The sequence below is a fragment of the Platichthys flesus genome, chromosome 5, assembly GCF_949316205.1.
Source record: "Platichthys flesus chromosome 5, fPlaFle2.1, whole genome shotgun sequence".
Taxonomy (NCBI): domain Eukaryota; kingdom Metazoa; phylum Chordata; class Actinopteri; order Pleuronectiformes; family Pleuronectidae; genus Platichthys; species Platichthys flesus.
Window position 1 is genome coordinate 26,782,621 of NC_084949.1, and position 24,174 is coordinate 26,806,794.

The 24,174-nt window shown below is 44.3% G+C and overlaps 2 protein-coding genes across 7 annotated transcripts in view; both read right to left on the reverse strand.

Annotated features, from left to right (window-relative positions):
* LOC133953995 (B-cell receptor CD22-like) overlaps window positions 1-24,174 on the reverse strand; it is a 43,142-nt gene that overhangs the window by 15,034 nt on the left and 3,934 nt on the right. For 3 of the 6 annotated variants that reach the window (XM_062388230.1, XM_062388228.1, XM_062388226.1), the window contains exons 6-8: window positions 22,359-22,616; window positions 21,992-22,252; window positions 21,421-21,681 (exon numbers count right to left, since the gene is read on the reverse strand). In XM_062388230.1, coding sequence (XP_062244214.1) covers window positions 21,421-21,681; window positions 21,992-22,252; window positions 22,359-22,616 — 780 coding nt within the window. Of the gene's footprint in view, window positions 1-51; window positions 409-1,358; window positions 1,581-1,716; window positions 2,074-2,511; window positions 2,591-2,759; window positions 2,793-2,978; window positions 3,115-14,366; window positions 14,515-14,602; window positions 14,791-15,219; window positions 15,281-20,608; window positions 20,691-20,840; window positions 21,111-21,420; window positions 21,682-21,991; window positions 22,253-22,358; window positions 22,617-24,174 lie in introns of those variants that run through there. The other 3 variants (XM_062388229.1, XM_062388231.1, XM_062388232.1) reach the window with 3 other exon arrangements.
* LOC133954005 (B-cell receptor CD22-like) overlaps window positions 7,598-24,174 on the reverse strand; it is a 72,979-nt gene continuing 56,402 nt past the window's right edge. The window contains exon 13 of the mRNA XM_062388248.1: window positions 7,598-8,021. The gene's annotated coding sequence lies outside the window, so the exon portion shown is untranslated. The remainder of the gene's footprint in view (window positions 8,022-24,174) is intronic.

The following is a 24,174-nucleotide window of genomic DNA, read 5'->3' on the forward strand; positions in this document are numbered from 1 at the left end:
TATTTCAACATACACACTAACATTTCAAACTGACTCTAATGTAAATGTTACCTGTGACAGACAGAGTGACTCCAGCTGAACCAGTAAAACTCCCTCCAGGTTGGTTTGTTGTGAACCTGAACTTGTACACAGCTGAGTCGCTCTCTCTCAGGTTAGAGATTCTCAGAGTGCACTTGTTGTTTCCACAGAGATTCTCCACACGACCTGAATACTCCGGATCAGTCCTTAGATCAACGTAAATCCCATTACTCTCTTTAATGAACCAGAAAGTTTTCTGAACTGTAGTATCAAGGTGATTCAACCTGGATGGGTATGTGTAGGTACAGTTAATGTTCACTGTTGATCCTCTGAAGGCACAGATCTCAGTAGAAGTGTAACTCACACTCCAGCCATTCTGACTCCTCACCACTGTAACACAGAGCACATCAGAGAATCAGAAGATAAACTTATACATTCATAAAACTAACTTCATGTATTTTCTCTGGTGAATCACCAGTCGGCAGGTTTTCATTTTAAGATGATGACGATGCCAAGATGAGGAAACTTTCAGTTCACATAAAACACAGTGAAGTTCCCTTTAGACTTCAGTGTGAGGGAGAAACACACTGTTGGAGGTGAGGAACATGAGGGACCTTGTATAAGTTGCTCTTATAATGGAGCAAACTGGTCAATATGGAGGAAATGATCTGTATCTTTTATGCAGAGTCGACCAAAGATGGACGACACGTCTCCACTTCCTCCCACTCTCCAGATATGAAGCCTAAATATCCTGGATACCAACGCTGCCATCTTTCACATTTGGAACCACAGTCTGCACAGTAGTGATCGGAGATGGAGCCACAGTATCAAAGTCCCGCCCATACATGAGCTTGACCAATCCTGAGACAGCCTCAGCTGTCAATCATGAGGTTTAATCAAATTTTCATTTCATCAAATAACAAATTAAAACCAAACTTATGAGAAACATGAACAATAGAGTTTGATAAGAACGACCTAAAATGACAGAAACCATCATTTAGTAAACATATGTATTTTACTTTTTAGATTGGTCCATGTCCTTCCCACTAACATGGAGGAGACAGGATGTATGTTCTATACTGCAGCCAGCCACCAGGGGGCGATCACAATGCTTTGGCTTCACTTCTGGGAAGCAGTCATGTCTTCAGTCTTTATTTACACAAGTTGAATACTTGTACTGGTACTACACTAGTTTGTCTGTACTGACAGTAGTATCCCAATAGTTCCATGTGCCCATGAAGAAAAAAGTACTTAAAGACACATGAAGTTATGGTACAATGCATTATCTCAAATACTCCAGCAGATGGTGCTGTTAGTGAAATACTGTAGATTAAACTCACACATTGACGGAGAGCGGAAATCCTCGAGTCCTTTAACAGCACAGGAAACACTGGTTGTAGGATAGAAATAATCTGAATAAGATGCTCCTTCCTTCTTCTTCTGTTGATTCTTGTACCAGACGTAGTTCAGATGATCAGGAAGAAGACAACTGCTCTGACAACTGAGCTCTGACCAGATAGAAAAGTCATACTTCACTGATCCTCTCACCTGCACATGCAAATCTGTGTGTGAGAATAAGGAATTAATTTGAGTCCAAACTGACAACACACACATGCATATAAAAGTGCACACACACACTCAAGTGAACCAAACAAGATGTAGGAAATAAATGAATGAATGTTCAGATGTAAATGTTACCAGTGACAGACAGAGTGACTCCAGCTGAACCAGTAAAACTCCCAGTAGGATGGTTTGTTGTGAACCTGAACTTGTACACAGCTGAGTCGCTCTCTCTAAGGTTAGAGATTCTCAGAGTGCACTTGTTGTTTCCACAGAGATTCTCCACACGACCTGAATACTCCGGATCAGTCCTTAGATCAACGTGAATCCCATTACTCTCTTTAATGAACCAGAAAGTTTCCTGAACTGTAGTATCATGGTTATTAAATGTGGATGGGTATGTGTAGGTACAGGTAATGTCCACTGTTGATCCTCTGACGGCACAGATCTCAGTAGAAGTGTAACTCACATCCCAGCCATTCTCACACTGTACCACTGTAACACAGAGAATCAGATTCATAACGACACCAGAGAACACTTAGTTTACTTTTTACTTTCTGTAGAAAAGAAACACATTTCCATGAGCAGCATTCCATAGCATTTCAACTAATGACTCCACACACTGATGACAAGTCCTGCATCGAGAGGAGAGGAACTCAGTCATGATGATAATAATAATTATAATAATAATAACATCTTTCAGACTCCGTAATATTTTGAACTCTAGACGATAGAAACTTCTAAACAAAGATACAAAATAATTCTGATGATAATTCATTCATATATTTTCTTACTGCATCACTTTACAGGTGGTGATCTGAAATTGAATAAATGGTTCATTTATATTTTTACTTTCTCTCTCAAACTCACTTCAGGTGAATCAGAAGTCTGAGTGTAAAATAGAGTGACAACATGAATGTAGAGGTACAGTACCTGTTACAGTGAGAAGAAGGACAACAAATCCACTGGCTGCTGCAGTTACACTCATAGTAGCTGCTGCTCTCGTCTGTGACTTCAAACAAGAAAAACGTCCACAGATAAATAATGTGCACAAGATGAAACTCAGTCACATCACAGACACGTCTACCTACAACACAGAAGAGTCTGAGAATAAAGACAGATTCTATAAGATAAATTTAAACTGTTAAACACCCCCCACCTTCCTTCCTCTTTCCACTTACATGCTTGCTGAGCCAGAAGATGCTAGATTAAACCTAAAACAAAGAAGTAACTTGTGTTTAGAGTGTCAGAAAAAATCAGTCAAAGTAATTTAAGAGAAATGCAGGAAAAGCCCAAACATGAAGAAGCTGGAACCATGAGAAAGACTGGAACAATTATTCAAACACTTTTCATACAAACACGATATAACACAAAGTGCTTTCCTGTAAATGTAGATGTACCTGACACAGAAAGAAGGAAGATGACAAAGCAACTCGCTGCTTCTCTCAAACCCATCGTTGTTTCTCACGTCTCAGTGGTGAAGCCTCATCAGCAGCTAGATTCCACTCTTGAGAAACGATGTTTGTCAGACAGTCACGATGACAGATAGAAATCATAGATCAGTTAACAGCCTGGCTTCCTTCCTCTTTACACCATTAACATGCATGAACGGACAAAAACCAGTAAATCCCCTCGTTAAATTGAAGAAATGTTCTTTTTTTCAGAAATGATGCCTGAACTTATTCAAATGTATTTTCATGCAAATAACAGTGAGAGTAGTTTTGTAGCCTGACAGTGAATCTAACACTTTCTTTACTTTCTTGAGACTGGACCTAAAAAATCATGTTGAATTATTCTTTCTTTTAACCTCATGTTAGAAGTCAGCTCCTGTTTATTTACAGCTCCAGTCCATATGAAGACTATCTAATACAAATACATTGTAAAAGGTCATAATTATGCAAACTTACATTACTGCAGTGTTCTTTACTCATTTCTCACAAGATCTTGTTTTGTCTGATACACGCGTAAAACTGTTCACTTGTATAGACTGGACTTCATGAGCTCATGCACAGGTGCACGTGAGCAGGAGAGCGACACAGGAACCATCAACTGTTGGGTCAGATGGGCGGAGCCTCCCACTGTGCTCTGGTTGTGCATTAACGTGGAGTCGGAAAAATCAGAAGAACTAATTCCCGACTGTGAAATTCACATGAACTCCTCCTCAACTCTGGAGCTGAGAATCACTGATTCTACATTAAAGCTCAAGCAGAACGTGGAGAGAACGTTTTTATTTAAAAACGCAGTTATGTGGTTGTAGCCTGAGTAAACACAACTATTCATTTAAATCAGACTAGCAAGATTTACTTTGAGTCAACTTTACTTACCGTTTTTAAGTTGGAAAAATCTGACAATTAGGTAAATACAGTTTTTAAATTAAATGAATTAGTAGATATAAAGAAAATGGATTAACTTACCTTGTTCAAGTGGTATCAACATTGTGGTCTGTGTGTATTGTGAAAACTAAAAGTCGAAGTGTTCCACATCCACAATGTCCCATGGCTGCTTTTTCATCAATTAATAAAATCAGTCAGATAAATATGAAAACCGTTTTATTTTAGAAAGTGCTTTAAAAGTATTATAGACTTTTACTGTTATTACAGTTGTGCTGTAATGTTGGGCCAGAGTCCAGAGGCCGAGCACCAGACACTGGAGCCGATGTTGAGACAAAGGGTTATAAACTTTTGGAGGGAAAACATTCTCCAGCAGGCCTAAGAATCTCCCCCTGGTGGTTGGAAAATGTCCTGGGGAGCCTATAGGACCCCTGCTGAGTTCCAAGTCCCGCCCACTGAGGTCCAACTCTGACACTCAATTGGCTTAAAGCCAGCATCATCCTATGACCAGCACCTCAAGGAGGCAGGACCTCTCAGGTAGAATAAAACCACTGAGACTCCAAATAATCGCAGCCATTCTCCCTGCTAAGGACTTCGACCAGGGTCCTTCAGGGTCCTCCAGATGTTCCAGCTCTAGAGGGGGGCAACATCCACAAAAGTTTGTTTTATTGTTCATCTTTAACTTCATTTTCTTTTATTTCTTTATTCAGTCTACGTTTTATATTGACAGGACTATTTTAATTTTTTAACTTGAAAAGGCCGCGCACAGGAACTCGCTCTCAGGCCGAGCTCAGAGACTTTCTTTTCCACAATCCACAACTGCGCCACAGCGATCATCCCTGCAGAAGAGACGAGGCAGAATTCCGTCAGAGAAGGTTAATTCCGTTCCAAGAGCCAGAGAAATTCGCTCTATTCGGCCCAGCGCTGACCTCCGTTGCAACCACGAGACCCACCGGAGCACCGCTTAAGAGGCCAGGACTTCACTCATTTGTTTTCAAGGAATCCGCCCGTTCGTTCACCCAACCTGAGCTTTAACAAGAGATTCACTGGACTTCCAGAAAATCCTCGCCCCACGCGCAAGCAACACCGCGGAGGTCACAGTAAGAAGCTTTATTGTCTGGGCAGAGACTAGTTTAAATACTAAGCGTGTCATTTTATTTGAGTTTTTGGTTTGTTTGTAGATCGCTGATCTGTTTTTAGCCGTGTAAACGCGCGACGGACCGAGACGTCACATCCGGTTCCTTTGTTTACTGTGTTTTGAGAAGTGCGCGGTAACGAGCCGGCGCTTCCTTTTTACATGTTATTGTAAAAGATAAATCACACGTAACTGGACTGCCTGCTTCGCTGGAAGTTTGTCTCTGACGATGTTTTGAGAGCTTTCCTGATCTCTCTCTCTCTCTCTCTCTTTTCTCCTAAACCTGTTTTTACACACGTCCCGACCTACACTTACATATTTCATGTGGCATGGATAAATCTAGACTAAAAGAGCCTTAATACATCTCGACGCCATTCGGCGCCAGAACCAGGAGATAAGAAATCTCTTGTCTAAAGATCCCCTTTGTTTAAGGTCAGTGACCGGCAGCCATTTTGCTTTTCGCAACGTGGCTTCACTAGGCAACCTCCATCTTGAAAGTACGTGAATGTAACATCACCTTGAATTCGGCCAAAGGACGTCACCACGTGACCTCGTCATTACGCCATAGCCACTCCCCCTTTTCTTTCTTACACACCCACACACCCACACACCCACACACACACAGACAGGCAGACACACACACGACCACACACACACACAGATACTAAGTATCACCTGTGTGGTTCCAATTGTGATAAGTACTGCTGCTGTTGTTGCCATCTTTGAAATACTGGAGTTTGTTAAATGAAGAATCATTGAAATAACGTTAACTTTATTTCCCCTTTTTAATAAATACTTTTGTAATTAAAGTATTCGTATTTCTGTGATTATTTGTGCATATGTATGTGAATACAGCTGGATTACTATAGCCTGGGCTCGAACTTAAAACCCTTCATTGTTTATTATATAATCATTAATATTAAATATTGAGATTATTAATTTAACTTTTATCACTTGAGACTGATAACTATAGTTTGACTAGTTGGTCCCTGTAACCAGGGTGGTGCCCCGCTACGATAAGCAATGATTACAGATTGTATTATTCTTAATTGATAATTTTATTGTTTTCATTAATTATTTAACTATTATTAATGGATAACCGTATCATTTCTAATTAATTATTTTACTGTTCTTAATTAATAGCTTTATAATTTTTAATTATTTTTAATAAATAATTTTTATTTTAATAATCATATTTCATGATTATTAATAATTAGTCAACGTCAAATCTACTCCTACTATTGCACAAGAGTAACTTACAAAATAAAGATTTCAATTTCAACAGTGAGTCTCTGACAGTGGTCAGTGCTCTCCACACTGATTGGACATTCAATCAGTTCAGACTTGTGTCCTGCACCTAAAGCTTAAAAGGACAAACTCTGATTATTGCCTTTACTGTATCAAGGTGGCCCCGTCTGGCCCCGTCTGGCCCCCCTTAGCAGCTCCACTGCACTGAGGCCATTACTCCACAGGTCAACAAGTGACTTTGATCCTCTGATGTTTTCTAATCATCACATTTAGAACTGAACTTTATACAAACCTGATGAATTCATATTTATGTTCCTGGATGAACGGGGCGTCGCTTCTTCTGCAGCAAAGAAGTTAAAACACTGTGTTACATCGTGATCTGTGGAAGGAACTCTCTTCTCTTTGTGTGTGTGTGTGTGTGTGTTGGTCTCTGTCCCTCTTCACACAAACTGATAACCACATATATTTAGTTATTTGTCGATGCTGTCGGATCATGACTCCGGATGGTTCTCTCACTTTAACCTTGATGTCCTGACTGTGTCACGTCACGTCTCGTGTTGTGTTGTGTTGCAGGTTTAAACTTGTGTCTCATGAACTCTAAAGCAAATCAAACCAACACAAAGTAAACGTCCGTCCTGGAGGTGTCCTGATAACTTGTGATCAGTGCTGGTGTTTAATGTTAAAGTGAGCAGAGGTCAGAGGAGGAGTGAGGAGGAAGCAGACTCCGACAGAGACTCTGACACAGACCAGATCTTGATCAGACGAGTGTCTGTCCTGGAGCAGCGCTGTTAGAATTATTCAGAGTCCGAGTCATTGAAATGTCCCGAGCTCCAGTGCTCAGCTCTGTGCTGAGAGCTGAGAATTAGATTATTTATTATATTTCCATTATTTGTTTGACTGGGAAGCTGTGAGCAAACAGGAATATAATATCCATTTATTTAAAAAAGGGCATTTTCTCTCGAGGAAGGAGAAGGTAAGTGGCTCAAGCCCCCTCTGGTGTCTATGTGTGCATATGCCAGCCTCCATTTCAATCACTCATAGAAACCAGTTCACAACATTAAATTATAAGGAAGGTGATACAAACAAGTGCCTTGCTCCGCCCCTTTGTCAGGATTCCTGCCCAAATTTAATGATTTTGTGGAAAAATCTGTTTTTAGTTTTATGGTGTAATTCTGCCAAAAAACAAACAAACAAAATAGATACGGAGTGAAAACAATAGACCAAAAACATTTATTTAAGAAAGAATCATAAAATCACGATGCATAATAATTTATTATCCATGTAATAACCATATTAATATCGTGTATAAGACAACAGATGAGTCACGTGGTGTTACCACAGCCTCAAAGGCTCATCACCAAGATGTCCAACATAGTTCAGACGGTAACAGAAAAAAAAAAGGTCAATGTATTTTAGAAATGACAACAACTTCAACAACAGGCCGGCAAAATGGACAAAAGAAGGAAAACCCAACACACCAACCCACAAAGGGTCGTGGATCTGAGAATCTTCCTTCAACCAAAACCAACATCAGAACTAAAGCTCACAGAAATAAAGCTGCGGAAACTGGACGACGAGACCCATCAGAAAAGAAAAAGACAAGAAACAACACAACAATACTCTTGCTCTAAAGGTCATGCTGTACAAACTGCTGCTGTAACCTGGGATGGAAAGAGAGATACTTCTTCCTGTTCTCTCCTAAATACTTGCATCAACCAATCACAGTGCACCTGAGGAGAAAAGAAAACAGGAAACCATGAGTAGAAAGGAAATGTACGCTGGTTTTCCTCTTCATTAAAAAGCGTGGTCTTTGAGTTTGAGAGCTGGACTTGCATGTTCAGATTTCGTGGTGTTTTTACTCAACACCCTGCGCTTGCACTCACACAGCTCCTGCTGGTGCTTTGATTTTCTCTGCTTGTGCTCAAACTCTGCGCTTGCACTCAGATATTTTGTTGCTGGGACAGATTTCCTGTAATTAATAACTACACACTGTGGTTTCAGTAAAACTCGCTTGTACGTGTCAAGTCTCGTCCTGTCCGATAAGTTGTTTCCCCTGGGTGGTCATGATTTATGTTCTGTGTTGTGTGTCCCTACTCATCTCTCCTCTCGTTTCAGACTCCTCACTCCCTCCCTCGTGTGTGTTCCACCCTGGTGATTGTCAGCTCCTCCCCGATTGGTTGCACCTGTTCCTAATCACCCGGTGTATTTAGTCTCTGTGTTCCTGTGTCGCGTTGCCAGTTCCTCTTTGTATCTTCATGTTGTTAGCGTTCCAGCAGTTTTTTCTGTTGCTCTCTTGTTGCCGACCACTAAAAAAAAAATAATGTAAATTTGAGTTAAAACAAATTCCTGTTTCAAGGTGAAACATCAAAGTTTGACATGTCACCTTGGAAACTTGAATATATAACATGAACCTTTTTTGTGTTGCTGGATGAGCGGGTGTCACTTCTGCAACAATCTCCTGTTAAATCTTCAAAATGTACAAACTGTACTTTAATCGTCCAGACACATTATTAGTAATAAACTTGTTGACCTAGTTTTCATATCCAGTGCTTCATGATTCTCAGCTGACGACCTCAACAGTCCTTTAAATTATTATGTCTCAATTCTTTATTAGATTAGATTAGAATCCTTTAATAGTCCCTTAGTGGGGAAATTTGAGGGTTTACAACAGCAGCGCAGGTACAGTGCAACAAGAGCAAAAGAAAGAGCAAAACAACATAGTAAGAAACAAAAACATCAATGAGGAAAAAAGTAAATAGTAAATAAATTGTAAATAATAAAATAATAAAATAATAAAATAATTAAATAATTAAATAAAATAATTAAATAAATTGCACAAATTGTGTTGTGTGTTCAATGGGATCACAGCTGGTTGTACAGTCTGACAGCAGCAGGAAGGAAGGACCTGCGGTACCTCTCCCTCACATACTGGGGGTGAATCAGCCGGTGGCTGAAGGAGCTGTTTAGAGCTGCCAGGGTGTCCCGCATGGGGTGGGAGGAGATGTCCATCAGGGAGGAGAGCTTAGCAACCATCCTCCTGTCTCCTACCACCTCCACCGTATCCAGTGGACACCCCAGACAGTGCTGGCCTTCCTGATGAGCTTGTTAAGTCTCTTCCTGTCGGCTGTTGAGATGCTGCTGCCCCAGCAGGCTACTCGAAAGAAGATGGCTGATGCCACCATCGAGTCGAAGAAGGTCCTCAGGAGTGCTACCTGCACACCAAAAGACCTCAGACTCCTCAGCAGATAGAGTCTGCTCTGTCCCTTCTTGTAGATAGCCTGTGTGTGATCAGTCCAGTACAGTTTATTGTTCAGGTGAACACCCAGGTACTTATAAGATCTCATGATGTCAATGTCCGTTTCTTGGATGTTCACTGGTGTCGGAGGAGAGTGTTTACTCCGGCGGAAGTCCACCAACAGCTCCTTGGTTTTTCCAGAGTTGATCTAGAGGCAGTTCCGCTGGCACCATGTTATGAAGTCCTGGTTCAGTTCTCTGTACTCCCTGTCATCACGGGCGGAAATGAGGCCGACGATTGCAGAGTCGTCAGAGAACTTTTGCAGGTAGCAGTTAGTGGAGTTGTATGAGAAGTCCGAGGTGTAGATGGTGAAGAGGAATGGAGCTAGAACGGTTCCTTGTGGGCCCCCGTGCTGCAGGACACCAGGTCAGACTCAAACCCCTGTAGCCGCACATACTGTGGACGGTTGGTGAGGTAGTCCAGGATCCATGCGGTGAGGTGGTGGTCCACTCCGGTCTGCTCACGCTTGTCCCTCAGAAGTAGAGGCTGGATGCTGTTGAAGGCACTGGAGAAATCAAAGAACATGATCCTCACAGTGCTTCCAGCCTTTTCCAGATGAGAAAGGCATCTGTGTGGTGTCAGGCGTGTTGGTTTATCCTAAATATGAGAAGATGAGCCGAACTCGGTTTGTTCAATCAAGTATTTATTTAGAAAGCAATGAAAGGTAACAATCAGCAAAGCAATGGGCATCCAACAAGTCGCATCAGAACACGAGACCCATCAGAACGCATCAAACAGCCGGCGGATCTTGGTACTTCCCCCTCGAAAGTGCGCAGGCGTAGGCCATCCTCTTGGTATTGGAATAAGGAAGTGACAAGGAGCCACTCCCAAGACCTTGACACAGCTGATGGCATGTGGGCCAATGGTGTTGACAATTGAAGAAAAGATTATTGTGTTCTTGCTATATCAAAACAATATTCTGTTTGTACAGACATTCAAAACAATTTAACCAAAACAACGAAACAGAACTGTAACGCAGACACATTCTAATTTTCAAGATTACACACTAGGAAGGAAAAGGTTATTATTAATCATTTGCGTGAAGGCCTTATCTGGCTCAAACTGCTTCTATTTTTATTCATTTAGAGTTGAGTCAGACAGAGAATATAGGTAAAATATTGAAATCCTAACAGTAGCAGGTAGATGACAGCGTCATCCACCCCGATGCCAGACTGGTAGGCGAACTGGAGCGGGTCAAAAGATGAGCTCACCAGGGGGCGGAGATGTACAAGGACCAGCCTCTCTAGCATCTTCATCAGGTGGGATGTTAACGCCAACGGTCTGAAGCTGCTGAAGTCCTTGGGTTGCGGGGTCTTTGGGACTGGTACCACGCAGGAAGTTTTCCACAGCTGTGGTACTCTCCCCAGCCTCAAGCTCAGGTTGAAGACGTGCTTCACTATTCCACACAGCTGGACTGCGCTGGACCTGAGGAGCCTTGATCTGATCCCGTCTGGACCCGTGGCCTTCCTCACCTTCATCCTGCTCAGTTCTTTCCTCACCTGGGCAGTTGAGAGGGACAAGTTGGGGGATGGGGGCTGAGTGCCGTGGGTTGTTGGGGGGGGGGTTGGGGCGCTGATTGTGGACTGTGGTGTATGAGGAGTGGGGGAAGGGAGCCAAGTGTTGTCGGGGAGGGGGCGGGGGAGAGGGGGGGCAGTAGGGGCAGTCCACAGGGGGTTGCAGCAGCAGAGAGGACTGGATGGGGGAAGGGGTGGGTGGCTGATCAAATCTGTTGAAGAACAAGTTCAGGTCATTCACCCACTTCTGGTCCCCCGTAGGCTGTTGGTTGGGCCCCTTGAAACCAGACTTGGTCTTCAGGCCCTTCCAGACCCCGCTGATGTTGTTCATGCAGCTGGTCCTCCATCTTCATCCTGTAGACTTTCTTCCCGTCCCTTATCTTCCTCTTCAGCTCCCTCTGCACAGTCTTTAGCTCATCCCTGTTACCTGATCTAAAGACCCTCTTCTTTTCCTTGAGGAGGGCCTTTATTTCAGGGGTGATCCATGGTTTGCTGTTGGAGAAACACCGTACAGTCCTGGTGGGGACGGTGTTCTCCGTACAGAAGTTTATATAGTCCGTTATGCAGGTAGTGAGACTGTCGATGTCCTCCCCATGGTCATCACTGAATACTTCCCACACAGTAGAGTCAAAGCAGTCCTTCAGAGCCTCCTCGGCTTCCTCGGACCATCTTTTTACAGTGCGAGTCACAGCTGTCTGCCTTTGCACAAGAGGTTTGTACACAGGCAGGAGGTGCACCAGGCTGTGGTCAGATCTTCCCAGGGGAGGAAGAGGTGATGAAGAGTATGCCTCCTTGGTGTTGGCATATAAGAGGTCCAGTTTCTTATTGTCTCTGGTGTGTGTTTGTCAGGCGTGTTGGTTTATCCTAAATATGAGAAGATGAGCCGAACTGGGTTTGTTCAATCAAGTATTTATTTAGAAAGCAATGAAAGGTAACAATCAGCAAAGCAATGGGCATCCAACAAGTCACATCAGAACACGAGACCCATCAGAACGCATCAAACAGCCGGCGCCTGTCTATTTTATAACAGTCGATCTTGGTTCTTCCTCCTCGAAAGTGCGCAGGCGTAGGCCGTCCTCTTGATATTAGGATAAGGAAGTGACAAGGAGCCACTCCCAAGGCCTTGACACAGCTGATGGCATGTGGGCCAATGGTGTTGACAATTGGAGAAAAGATTATTGTGTTCTTGCTATATCAAAACATTATTCTGTTTGTACAGACATTCAAAACAATTTAACCAAACAATGAAACAGAACTGTGACGCTCACACATTCTAATTTCAAGATTACACAGTACGAAGGAAAAGGTTATTTATTAATCATTTGCATAGAAGGCATTATATCTGGCCCAAACTGCTTCTATCTTTATTCATTTAGAGTTCAGTCAGACAGAGACTATAGGTTAAATATTGAAATCCTAACATGTTGCGGGTGGAAATCAAAGGAGAGGAGTCGTCGTTCTCAAGTTGAAATTGAAGCAAGTTTATTCAGAGGTCACAGGTCAGGAAAACGCGGTGTCCAGCAATTGAACATGCATGGGTCTCTAGTTCTACGCAGGAGGCTGCACAGGAAAAATGGCGCTTAAACAGAGTGCGCACATAGGTTATATATCGATATATTGGCCGTGACAGGGGTTCTTCTTGGATTGGTCAAAACCAGATGGAGGCCGCTGCATCTAGACGGGGCAGTGCCTCATCCTCTTGGAATGTCGCGTGATGAAGATATCGTACGTGCAATCCATTGTCGTGGTTACCAGAGGTCATAATGATCCTGTGTCAGTGCAGCTGCCTTAGTGTGTTGTGTGGGAGAGATTTTAGGCCAAGGTCTGCTCATTATCTGTGTATGAATTGAAACAGGGAGCTGGGATGTGTGATATAAAGTGTTGACTGTTCATCAACAGAATGTATAAGGAATGTATGCGGTGTATGTCAATACATGTATGTGGTATATTTCAATATGTGGCAGGTGACATACTGGGTGAATGTGGGTAGAGTGGAGGACGGAGAGGCATGATTAAAGTCACCAGAGAGGAGGAGGAGTGCATTGGGGTGTTGGGTCAGCAGCCTGCTTGTCGCCGAGTGGATGACGTTACAGGCCGCCTCAGCATTAGCAGAGGGGGGAAAATACGCAGCCATCGCAATAACATGCGAGAATTCCCGTGGTAGGTAGCTTGGCCTCATTCTAACGGCTAACAGCTCAATGTCCTTGGTAAAGGTCCACTCCTGTGCCCAGGATTACACCATCTGTCAGTAACAAAAACTGCCAGACCTCCTCCCTTTCTTTTCCCGCTCTCCGTTGTCCTGTCCGCCCGTATGATGCAGAAAGCGTCCAGTGTAGCATGCGTGTCCGGGGTTAGCTCCGTTAGCCATGTCTCCGTTAACAACATGAGGCTACACTCACGGTAATCCATTTGATGGCGAGTCAGCGCTGATAACTCGTCCATCTTGTTGGGGAGAGACCGTACGTTTCCCATGATGATGGAGGGGAGAACGGGTTTAAAACGTCTCCTCCTGGCGCGACGTTTTTCTCCCGCTCTGCATCCACGTCTCTTCCTCCTTAGCTCACGGGAGACCTCGGGTCTCTCCCCAGGTAGCAGAGCCGTGTGCTGGTACGCTAACAGCTGTTCCCTGGAGTAAACAATGGGACCGCGGCTGCGTGCTGGATCCCCGGACACGGTGGTGAAAAGTGCAATAAGAAGTAAAAAGACAGCGACAAACTTGACGAGTCTTGTTGCCATAGTGCGCTGCAAAAATTACAAATGAAAGAGTAACAAAAATAACACAATAAAACAGAAAATAAACAGAAAAGGCTCAGTGGCGAGCAAGAGCTGCTGTGTAAAGGCAGCCACTCATGCGGCGCAGGGTGCAAATCAGATGTATAAATAGGACAAGAGCTATATATTTGTTGACTTGTGTACTTTACATTATCCAAAATATTGTTGCTGAAACCCCCCTCCAGAAAATTATTATTGGTCACTCCCATTGATTGATATACAATATTTTAGGTGTTATGATATTAGTTACAAATATTTAAAATTTATAATATTGTTATTTGTAAAATTTTGACAGTAGCATACATTACCGTTAACATTAGCCTAACCTGAGACTAACTCTACACGTGGTTGAGTCTGGGAAATATTTTCACTTGTGGGAGAAGAAGAACAACTTTCTTACCTTTAACTTTCGTGGCTTCCAAAGTGAGAAGTGAGAGAATTTGTAATCTGGGTTAACCAACCCATCAAGAAAGAGAACAAACCTTTACAAACACTGCACATGTCTATATGTTTTATTTCTTCTGGTTCCATGATAATGTAAAATCCACACATAAACAATAGATTCACTTTGTGTTTCTTCAGTGTTTGGTGACTGTGCTGTACACTGCAGATGAATCGTCCCCCTCTTCTTCACGTCTTGTTCTGTGAAGGCAGAATAAACCACTCACACCCACAGTTTTTAACCTCAATAAGTGTAGAGATGAAAATGTTCCCGTGTGGAGCTGCTCACCCTGTTGCTCTGTCAAATCGAACAGCGCTGTATTCAGCCTCCTCCTCCTCTTCCTCAGTTCCTCTCTGGGGTTGAACTCGACCTATGTTGGAGTAGAGGTCATCTGCCCGGTTCTGGGTGAAGCAGACGCTGGCGTAGTGGACGTCATGGTGCTGCTCTGCTGGTCGTGTGTGTGCCGCAGCTGGAATCTGGTCGTACAGTAAAACACGAGCTGGGATCAGGAATCTGTGTCTTACTCTTTAACTCTGTTGGGAACTGAGAGTTTCTCTTTGTTGTGGGCCTGATCCTACTCTGCTGGATCAAACTGTGATGGCAGCAGTGATCTTGGAGCTTTCTGTTTTTCCCTGCTGGTCAGCAGCTCATCTTCTTCACAGATGAACCCAGTGTCACCACCATGAAACATTCACTCCACATTTTACTCCCTAACTAGAATTCCTGCCCTTCAGTTGTGCACCTCCTCCAACCAGTTTAATCTTTTTGTTAGAGTGATATGACCTCCCAAGACCTTCATGGTCTGACCCTTCTCATCAAATCACAATGATGCAGAACACCACCGGTTAATGAAGCAGCCTTGAAGAGTGGAGATCAAGTGCTTTGAAATGAAACTACTCATTTACCTGCGCTCTGTCTTCTGGTCTCTCACCACTCTCACGCTGTTGTGTGAAGGACTTGTTTCTTGTAGATTAGAGGAAAGAGAGAGAGAGAGAGAGAGATAGACCAGAGAGAGAGAGAGGGAGAGAGAGAGAGAGATGTTTTTGATTTTTCACAAACACTTTATGTACATATTTTTCATTTTAACAAAACATTTGTTTACAGCATTCATTCAATAAAAAGAAAAAAAGTGCTGCTGTTAAAAAACCTCAGTCTGTTAAAAAGTGTGGAAAGGACAGCTCATTGTTGGTGACGGTGCAGAGGATGTCATTAAAACACCAAATTCTTTTAAAAGACTCGAGATCAGATATCATCGTGTAAAAACCGAACTCGAGTCTGAGTCTGGCCCGGAGGTTTACCACCCACACCGCCCCCGCTTCCTGCCCGTTCTTGTTCTCTTCCCGTTTTTTTCTACTAATGTAAATGGCCATCTTGGCCTCACCTGAGAGGTGGTTCAGGAGCTGCCACTTATCTTTATCTGTTTTGTTGTAGGCAGCTCCCATGATAAAAACCTTCTCAGTAAAAGTGACGTTAAAATCACTAAAAACCGCAGTTAAAAGAGCGAAGAAACTCGTCAGTCTCTTGCACTCAGTAAAAACGTGATAAATAGTCTCACGCAGGTCGCAGAATGGACACTTGTTAAGAACGGTGGGATTAAGAATAGAAATAAAAGCGTTGGAAGCGACGGCGCCGTGTAAAATTCTCCACTGGAGGTCGCCTGTTCTTTTCTTGAGGGGAGGTTTGTATAAAATCCTCCACGCCGGGCAGGGTCCATTCTCCCCCCACCTCCGTGACCACACAGTGGGGGGTCTGTTGCTCAGTCCGGTCTGGTGGATGCTTTTCACACAGTTCCTGTAAAGTGTCTCTTTGTCCATTTTGTATAACGTTAGTTTGTGTGTGTTTATTTCAGTTAGTAGGGGGCCGGTCTTTTCTCCCAGGCCTGGGCTCAGGATAATTTCTGGGTAGGGGTCTGCAGCCTCTGGTGTGGTTTCCCCCCTCTGGTAGGCCCTCAGGAGGTCCTTTTCCCGGATGGAGAGCCTCTGGGTCCAGAGCTCCAGGATTCTCTGGGCCATCCGGGAAGACTGCAGCCCCAGCAGGGAGCCCAGGGCCTGGGTGTTGTTGAGTGCCGGCCCCACTGCATCCACCAGCTGCTGTAGGGTCACTGTTCCAGACTGGGTCAGCGCCGCCATAAAGCCGGGTGTTGGTGTGCCGCTGACGTCCAGTCTGGCTCCATTCACGAGTGGTTCTCTCAACAACCAGTACAGAGAGTCTGCTTTTAGGCACCTTTTTTTGTTAAAAAGGGCCCATGATTTAAAAACACCTTGATAAAAAGGAGGCAACCCACTTAGTTTTAATAATTTAGAATCTGTTAAAAACAGAGCATCATCCAACCACAGGTTATTGGCACGCCTAAGGATGCTGCTGGCCACATCTCTCCACACCAGATCTGCTGGACCTGTGAGGTACTTTTTAATGAATTGAAGTCTAAAAGCTGCAGTCCGGCGTTCTCCCAGTTCTTCTTACGTATATCGTCATTTCCTAAAAACACCCCGAGGTACTTTATGCCCTCCCTCTTCCATTTCAGGTTTTGGGGGAGAACTGGGAGACCGCCAGGCCACTCCCCGACCGCGAGGGCTTCGCTTTTTTTCCAATTGACCCTCGCGGCCGATCCCACGCTAAAATCATTTAAGATTTTGGCTAAAACATCTACATCCGTCTGGTCTTTAATAAAAACAATAAGATTGTCGGCGTAAGCTGATAAAATCATCAGGATAAAATCAGGATAAAACACACCTTGCATGCTAGATCTTATTCTGCGGAGGAGAGGTTCCAAGGAGAGTGCGTAGAGCATCCCCGACAGAGCACAGCCATGCCTGACCCCTCTACCTACCCTGAAAGGAGCACTCAGACTGCCGTTGATTTTTAACACGCTCTCAACGTCACTGTACAGCACCTTGATCTTAGCTATGAAGCCAGCGCTGAAACCAAACTTCCCCATTACTTGCCACAGGAAGCTGTGTTCAACACGGTCAAAAGCTTTTTCTTGGTCTAGGGAAATCAAGCCTATATCTACATCGAATGAACTGGAGACATCCAAAAGGTCTCGAATGTGGTGGACATTGTCCACCATGGACCTGCCGGGCACGCAGTAGGTCTGGTCCCTGTGAATGACCTGCTCCATAGCCTTCCCCAGCCTGGAGGCCAGTGCTTTGGACAGAAGTTTGTAATCCACACAGAGCAATGACACAGGGCGCCAGTTCTTGATGTCCTGCAGGTTGCCCTTCTTCGGGAGCAGTGTGAGGACCGCCCTCCTGCAGGACACTGGCATGGAGCCAAATGCCAGACATTCGTTAAAAACCTGTAAAAGATTGTGCGATTAAATGCCCCAGTAAGCTTTATAAAACTCCGGGGTCAGTCCGTCAATGCCAGGAGCCCGCCGTCCCTGCATGCCCTGCAGGGCGGTCAGCAGCTCCTGCATCCGGAGGGGGGCAGCGAGCTGTGAGTTGGACTCTTCCGAGATCTGAGGTAGTTCTTCACAGAACTCCTCCCTGCCTGTGTTTTCTTCCTCAGAAGAGTACAGTGCTTCATAAAAACTCACAGCCCGCTCTCTTATCTGGCGTGGCTCCATCAGCTCTTCCCCTGTGTCTGAGAGCAGGGTGTGGATTAATCTGCTCTGCCCGTTCTTTTTCTCCAGACTGAAGAAGTAGCTAGTTGGAGCATCCATTTCAGCAATGTTCAGGAACCGAGACCTGACTAACGCGCCCTGTACTTTACGTTCTAACAGGTCGGCTAAAGCCATTTTTTTTTCTTTGAGATTTTCAATATAACCTTGATTTCCGGTGGATTCACTTAAATGTTCTAGTTCCACTATGTCGGTCTCTAGATCTTTCATAGATCGGGTGGCGTATCTTGTGACATTGAGGGTGTGTTGTTGACACAATAAGCGTATTTGCGTCTTACCGTGGTCCCACCACTGCCTAAGATTACTAAAATCGCCCTTCCTCTGTCTAAAAACACCCCAGAAATACGTAAGAACATCTGTAAAACTCTTATCGAATGTTAAAACAGAATTAAAATGCCAATAGGCGCTCTTGGGTAAAACATTCCTGATAAACACATGACATAAAAGCAGGGAATGATCACTAAAACCAGCCGGCATGATGGCGCAGCTTTTAAAAATGTTAAAATGATGTTTAAAACAATAAATCCTGTCTAACCTGGCTGAGGAGATCCTACTCTCTCTGATGTGGGACCAGGTGTACTGTCTGCAGTCTGGGTGCATCCTCCTCCACACGTCCACCATGCCATGAGAGCGGACCAGCTGCTTTAAGGCGTGCTGAGAGGCTGGATGAGGCTCTGCGTGGTTGCGGTCTAAAACCGCATCTTCAGTGCAGTTAAAATCCCCACCCAAGAATAAAAAATCCTCCATGGCACAATCATTAAGAATCTCACCTATTTTCAGTAAAAAGGGCTTCCTCTCTGCACCGGTTGCTGGAGCATAAACGTTAATAAAAACAGCAGTAAAATGGTCGAACTGAGCTTTGGCTAAAAGAAGCCTCCCCTGGATCACATGTTTGACCTCCAGCGAGTTTGGTTTAAAAGCCGTGGAGAAGAGGAAGCCCACTCCTGCACTCAGGGAAGTGTTGTGACTTAAAATGGCCTCCCCTCCCCACTCCCTCCTCCAGTCAGACTCATTATTAAAATCACTATGCGTTTCTTGTAAAAACATGACATCAATTTTTTTCATTTTCATAGTTTCATAAATACAAGTTCTTTTCTTTTGATCTCTTGCACCATTCACGTTTAAAACCCCAACTTTAAAAACATCCATGTTGTTTAAAATGTTAGAAATAAAAACAGAAAACAATAAATTAATGAATACAACCATTGCTGTCCTTTCCATCACTGCTCAGTTGTCTCTTTGCTCTGAGCACCAGTTTTTTTAACCTTAAAACTTCCTGGTCTGTGAGGCCAGACTCCTCCCTCTGGCTGAGATCTGAGATCTGGGAAGTGCTCCTCGAGTATGAGTTGTTGATTTTTTGTTTGCTGTAAAAATGATTTAAATTTGTCTACTGTGAACATTTTCTTTTTTTGACTGCTGTTAAAAGGCGGAAAGTCGCAGCTGTCAGACACACACTCACTTTCACTCACATCACTCTCCATTTGCACTTTACTATTCTTTGCTTCATTTAAAACTGTCCTAGCTGACCTCCTACGTCTTACTGTTTTCTTTTCTTTTATTGCTTCTTCCTCCATCTCCTCCTCCTCCACCTGTTCGCTCCACACCATCCTGCCTTCAGCTGCTCCTCCTGCTCAACACTTTTTTCTTCACCCGTGTGCAGTACCTGTACAAAACAACCGTTCACGGTGATCCCTGTCTCGACCACGGAGTTCACCTTCTCCACGCGGTCCAAAAACACGACCACGGCGCTGTTCATCCGAGCGGCCGACACCACACAGCTGTGACCGACCTTCTCCCCCACAGCGAGACCGATGCTCTCCACACTGCAGGGGAAACTCACACAAATCTTAACCCCGTGTTTGCGTGTCAGTGATTTAAAATTCCCAGTGGCCATGGTGGCCACCACGCCACCAGCAAGACGCTGGTGAGGGGAAACACACCCAGAGAGAGACCCAAACCACCAGAAAATAAACTATCGTGACTCTAATGTGATATGTGATTCAAAAAATATAACAAAACAACAAACAAAGAGAAAATAAGAACGAAAAACGCACTCGCTCCGACACTCACTCACGCAACAAACTCCCAGCATGCACCGAGAGAGAGAGAGAGAAATAGAGAGGGGGAGACAGAGAGAGGGAGAGAGAGAGAGAGAGAGAGAGAAAGAGAGGAACTGTTCAGTTTGAGAGAGAGAGAGGCGAGTAGAGGAGTCAGGGTGTGTGTGCGTGTGTTTGTGTGTGTGTCTGTGGCAGCTGCTGGCCCCTCATATCTACTCATATAGTGTGTGTGTTTATTTGTGTGTTCAATCACATGAAAGAGAGAGAAAGAGTGGAACTGTTCAGTTTGATAGAGAGATCGAGAGAGAGAGAGAAAGAGAGAGAGAGAGAGAGAGAGAAAGAGAGGGAGAAAGAGAGGGAGAAAGAGAGGAACTCTTCAGTTTGAGAGAGAGAGAGGCGAGCAGAGGAGGCAGGGTGTTTGTGTGTGTCTGTGTGTATCAGAACTTGGTTTGTGTTTGTGGTATTTTGTATTCTTGTGATATGCAATAGGTTTCTGTCCTCTGACCATGTTGGGGCTTTTATTTTGAAAATCCAGCCTCTATTCAGACTTGCTGATGAGGTCTTATCATGAACTGTATGTGTCTATCCAGTAGTGTCACTGTGTGACTGTGTCACCTGATCCACAGGAAGACAGTGAGGAGGATGACCACCAGGAGAAGAGCTGTGGTTGTTCCAGTCACTGCTGATTTCCAAGCACCTGGAGAAATCACACAATGACTGTTAATATTTATGTGGCAGAAGTTAAAAGACCCATATCTGCACATTTAAAATGTAAAGGACAAAAAATGGCTAAAGTCAATCCACAGCTCCAGAACCTTTAAAGGTGTTAGGACTTCACATGACTCACCTGCTGCAACAGTCAGATGTAAGGTGGTGTTACTACGTCCGTGTGTGTTCTGGGCCTCACACTGATACTTTCCACCATGTTCAGCTGTGATATCAGTGATGGTGAAGTTTTGTCCTGATGCTTTTGGTTGAACTTGTTTATCTCCACTTCTCTTGTACCAGGTGTAGTTAGCTGCTGGGTTAGCATCACTGCTGCAGGTCAGAGTCACTGAGCTGCCCTCCATGATCTCACCAGAGGGACTCACTGACACAGAGGGAGGCTTTGGAGCATCTGAAAAATAATCTATGATCATATGATGGGAATGTCGTCGAGTTTAGAAAATGACGTCATATAGTGTAGCTATGCAACAACAGATGTTTTCCCCACAGTCCATTTGTTTGTTTGTTGTTGATTTTAAAGAAAATTACACAAAAACTACTGAGTCGATTAGCATGAAACTTGGAGGAAGGATGAGGAACGGGTCAGAGAAGAACTCAGTAAAGTTTGGTGTGAATCCAGATAAGGGGGCGGACCCAGGAACCTTCTGTAAGGTTGTGAGACAGTGCTGGGTTTCATGGACATTTGGATGTTTTCTACTCACACTGGACGTCTAAGTGTAGAGACGTGGAGTTGATCCGTCCGTACTGATTCTCAGACTTGCAGGAGTAGACCCCGCTGTCCCCAGATCTGATGGAGGAGAAACGATAAACACCCTCTGGTCCTTGAAGCAGAGTTCGGTTCTCCTTGTACCAGGTGTAGTTAGCTGCTGGGTTAGCATCACTGCTGCAGGTCAGAGTCACCGAGCTGCCCTCCATGATCTCACCAGAGGGACTCACTGACACAGAGGGAGGCTTTGGAGCGTCTGAAAAATAATCAATGATCATATGATGGGAATGTCGTCGAGTTTAGAAAATGACGTCATATAGTGTAGCTATGCAACAACAGATGTTTTCCCCACAGTCCCTTTGTTTGTTGGTTGTTGATTTTAAACAAGATTACACAAAAACTACTGAGTCGATTATCATGAAACTTGGAAGTAGGATGAGGAACGGGTCAGGGAAGAACTCAGTAAAGTTTGGTGTGAATCCAGATAAGGGGGCGGACCCAGGAACCTTCTGTAAGGTTGTGAGACAGTGCTGGGTTTCATGGACATGTGGATGTTTTCTACTCACACTGGACGTCTAAGTGTAGAGACGTGGAGTTGATCCGTCCGTACTGATTCTCAGACTTGCAGGAGTAGACCCCGCTGTCCCCAGAGCTGATGGAGGAGAGACGATAAACGCCCTCTGGTCCTTGAAGCAGAGTTCGGTTCTCCTTGTACCAGGTGTAGTTAGCTGCTGGGTTAGCATCACTGCTGCAGGTCAGAGTCACTGAGCTGCCCTCCATGATCTCACCAGAGGGACTCACTGACACAGAGGAGGACTGTGGAGCATCTGGATTTACATGGATTTTAATGGATTTCAAGAACGTTGCAGCAGCTGGAATTTTGAAGATCTACAAAACCTCTCTGCTTTTGAATATTTCTAAATATTTACTCACATTTCACATTTATTAAGACACGTTTAGATGATGTCTTCCCCAGCTCATTCTCAGCTGTGCAGTAATATTCTCCAGAGTCAGACAACGGGATGGATCTGAAAACCAGCTGAGCTGCTCTGTTGAGCAAAGCCTGGTTCTCCTTGTACCAGGTGTATGCAGGGGGTGGGTTAGCATCACTGCTGCAGGTCAGAGACACCGAGCTGTCCTTCAGAATGTCTCCAGGTTGACTCAGCTGCACTAAAGGAACCTTCGGAGCATCTGCAGGATATAATCACATCTTTACATGAGAATGTGGCTTTATAGAATATAGTCTTTTAATAGTTTGCAGTCGTCCCTGGTTCTCAGCATCTTTAGAAGAGTGTTTGATTTACTTTTGGACACAGGACGGCCCCTTTAGTGTTTTGTAGTTTTACCAAGTAATTACTGTTTGTATTAAATACAGACTTCAAAAAACTGAACATGTCACCTCTGTCTCAGGAATCACTGAGTGGGATTTGCATGTGTCCTGTTCACATACATGTAAAATCTGAAGGGAAAAGTGGAAGTGAAAATGGAAGATGAGCCACTGTGATTAAAGCTTTTTCTCACTTCCTGTTATCTTGTCTTTCTCTGTGTGTGGATGGGTGATGAGAATCGTTTCTATTTGCTTTATTGCTCTTAGTCTATATTCTGTTGGATATGAAAAGTGTTTTAATAACAAAGTTTAATTTGGTCTTATCACAGGATTTTTCTTTTTACTATTATTAAAATATAGTAAATCACCAGGCTCAACCTGTCAAGTTTCCACTCGGGACATTTTGGAGTCAACTGTTGGGCCACAGTCCAGAGGCTGAGCACCAGACACTGGAGCCGACGGTGAGGACAAAGGGTTGTAGAACTTTTGGAGGGAAAACATTCTCCAGCAGGCCTGAGAATCTCCCCCTGGTGGTTGGGAAATGTCCTGAAGAGCCTTCAGGTCCCCCGCTGAGTTCCAAGCCCCGCCCACTGAGGTCCAACTCTGACACTCAATTGGCTTAAAGCCAGCATCATCCTATGACCAGCACCTCAAGGAGGCAGAACCTCTCAGGTAGAATAAAACCACTGAGACATCACTAATCGCTGCCATTTTCCCTGCTCTGAAGACGTCAACAGACCCCTCCGGGTCTCTCCAGATGATTTAGTTGCTAAAGTGGGCAACCAGAGTTATTTTCTTTCATTTCTTTCATTTTCTTTTATGTTAAGTCTGATCTTACTTTGATAGAGACTATTTTTGTTTTTAACTTGAAAAGGCCGTGCACAGGAACTCACTCGCTCGCTGGCCGAGCTCGGAGACTTTCTTTCCAAATTCACAGCTGCGTCAACCGCTGCTCATCCCTGCAGAAGAGACGAAGCCGATTTCGTTCCAAGAGCAAGAGACTTCGCTCTTTTCGGTCCAGCGCTGACCTCCGTTGCAACCACGAGACCCACCGGAGCACCGCTTAAGAGGCCAGGACACTGATTTGTTTTCCAGGAATCCGCCCGTTCGCACGCATCCTGAAGTTTAACGACAGATTCACTGGACTTCCGGGAAATCCGCGCCCCACGCGCAAGCAACACCGTGGATGTCACAGTAAGAGGCTTTATTGTCTGGGCAGAGACTAGTTTAAATACTTAGCGTGTCATTTGTTTGATTGTATGTTTGTTTGTAGATCGCTGATCTGTTTTTAGCCGTGCTACACGGCGGGCCGAGACGACACATCCGGTTCCTTTGTTTACTGTGTTTTTGAGAAGAGCGCGGTACAGAGCCGGCGCTTCCTTTTTGCGTGTTACCGTCAGAGATATTGTGCGGAGATTTACA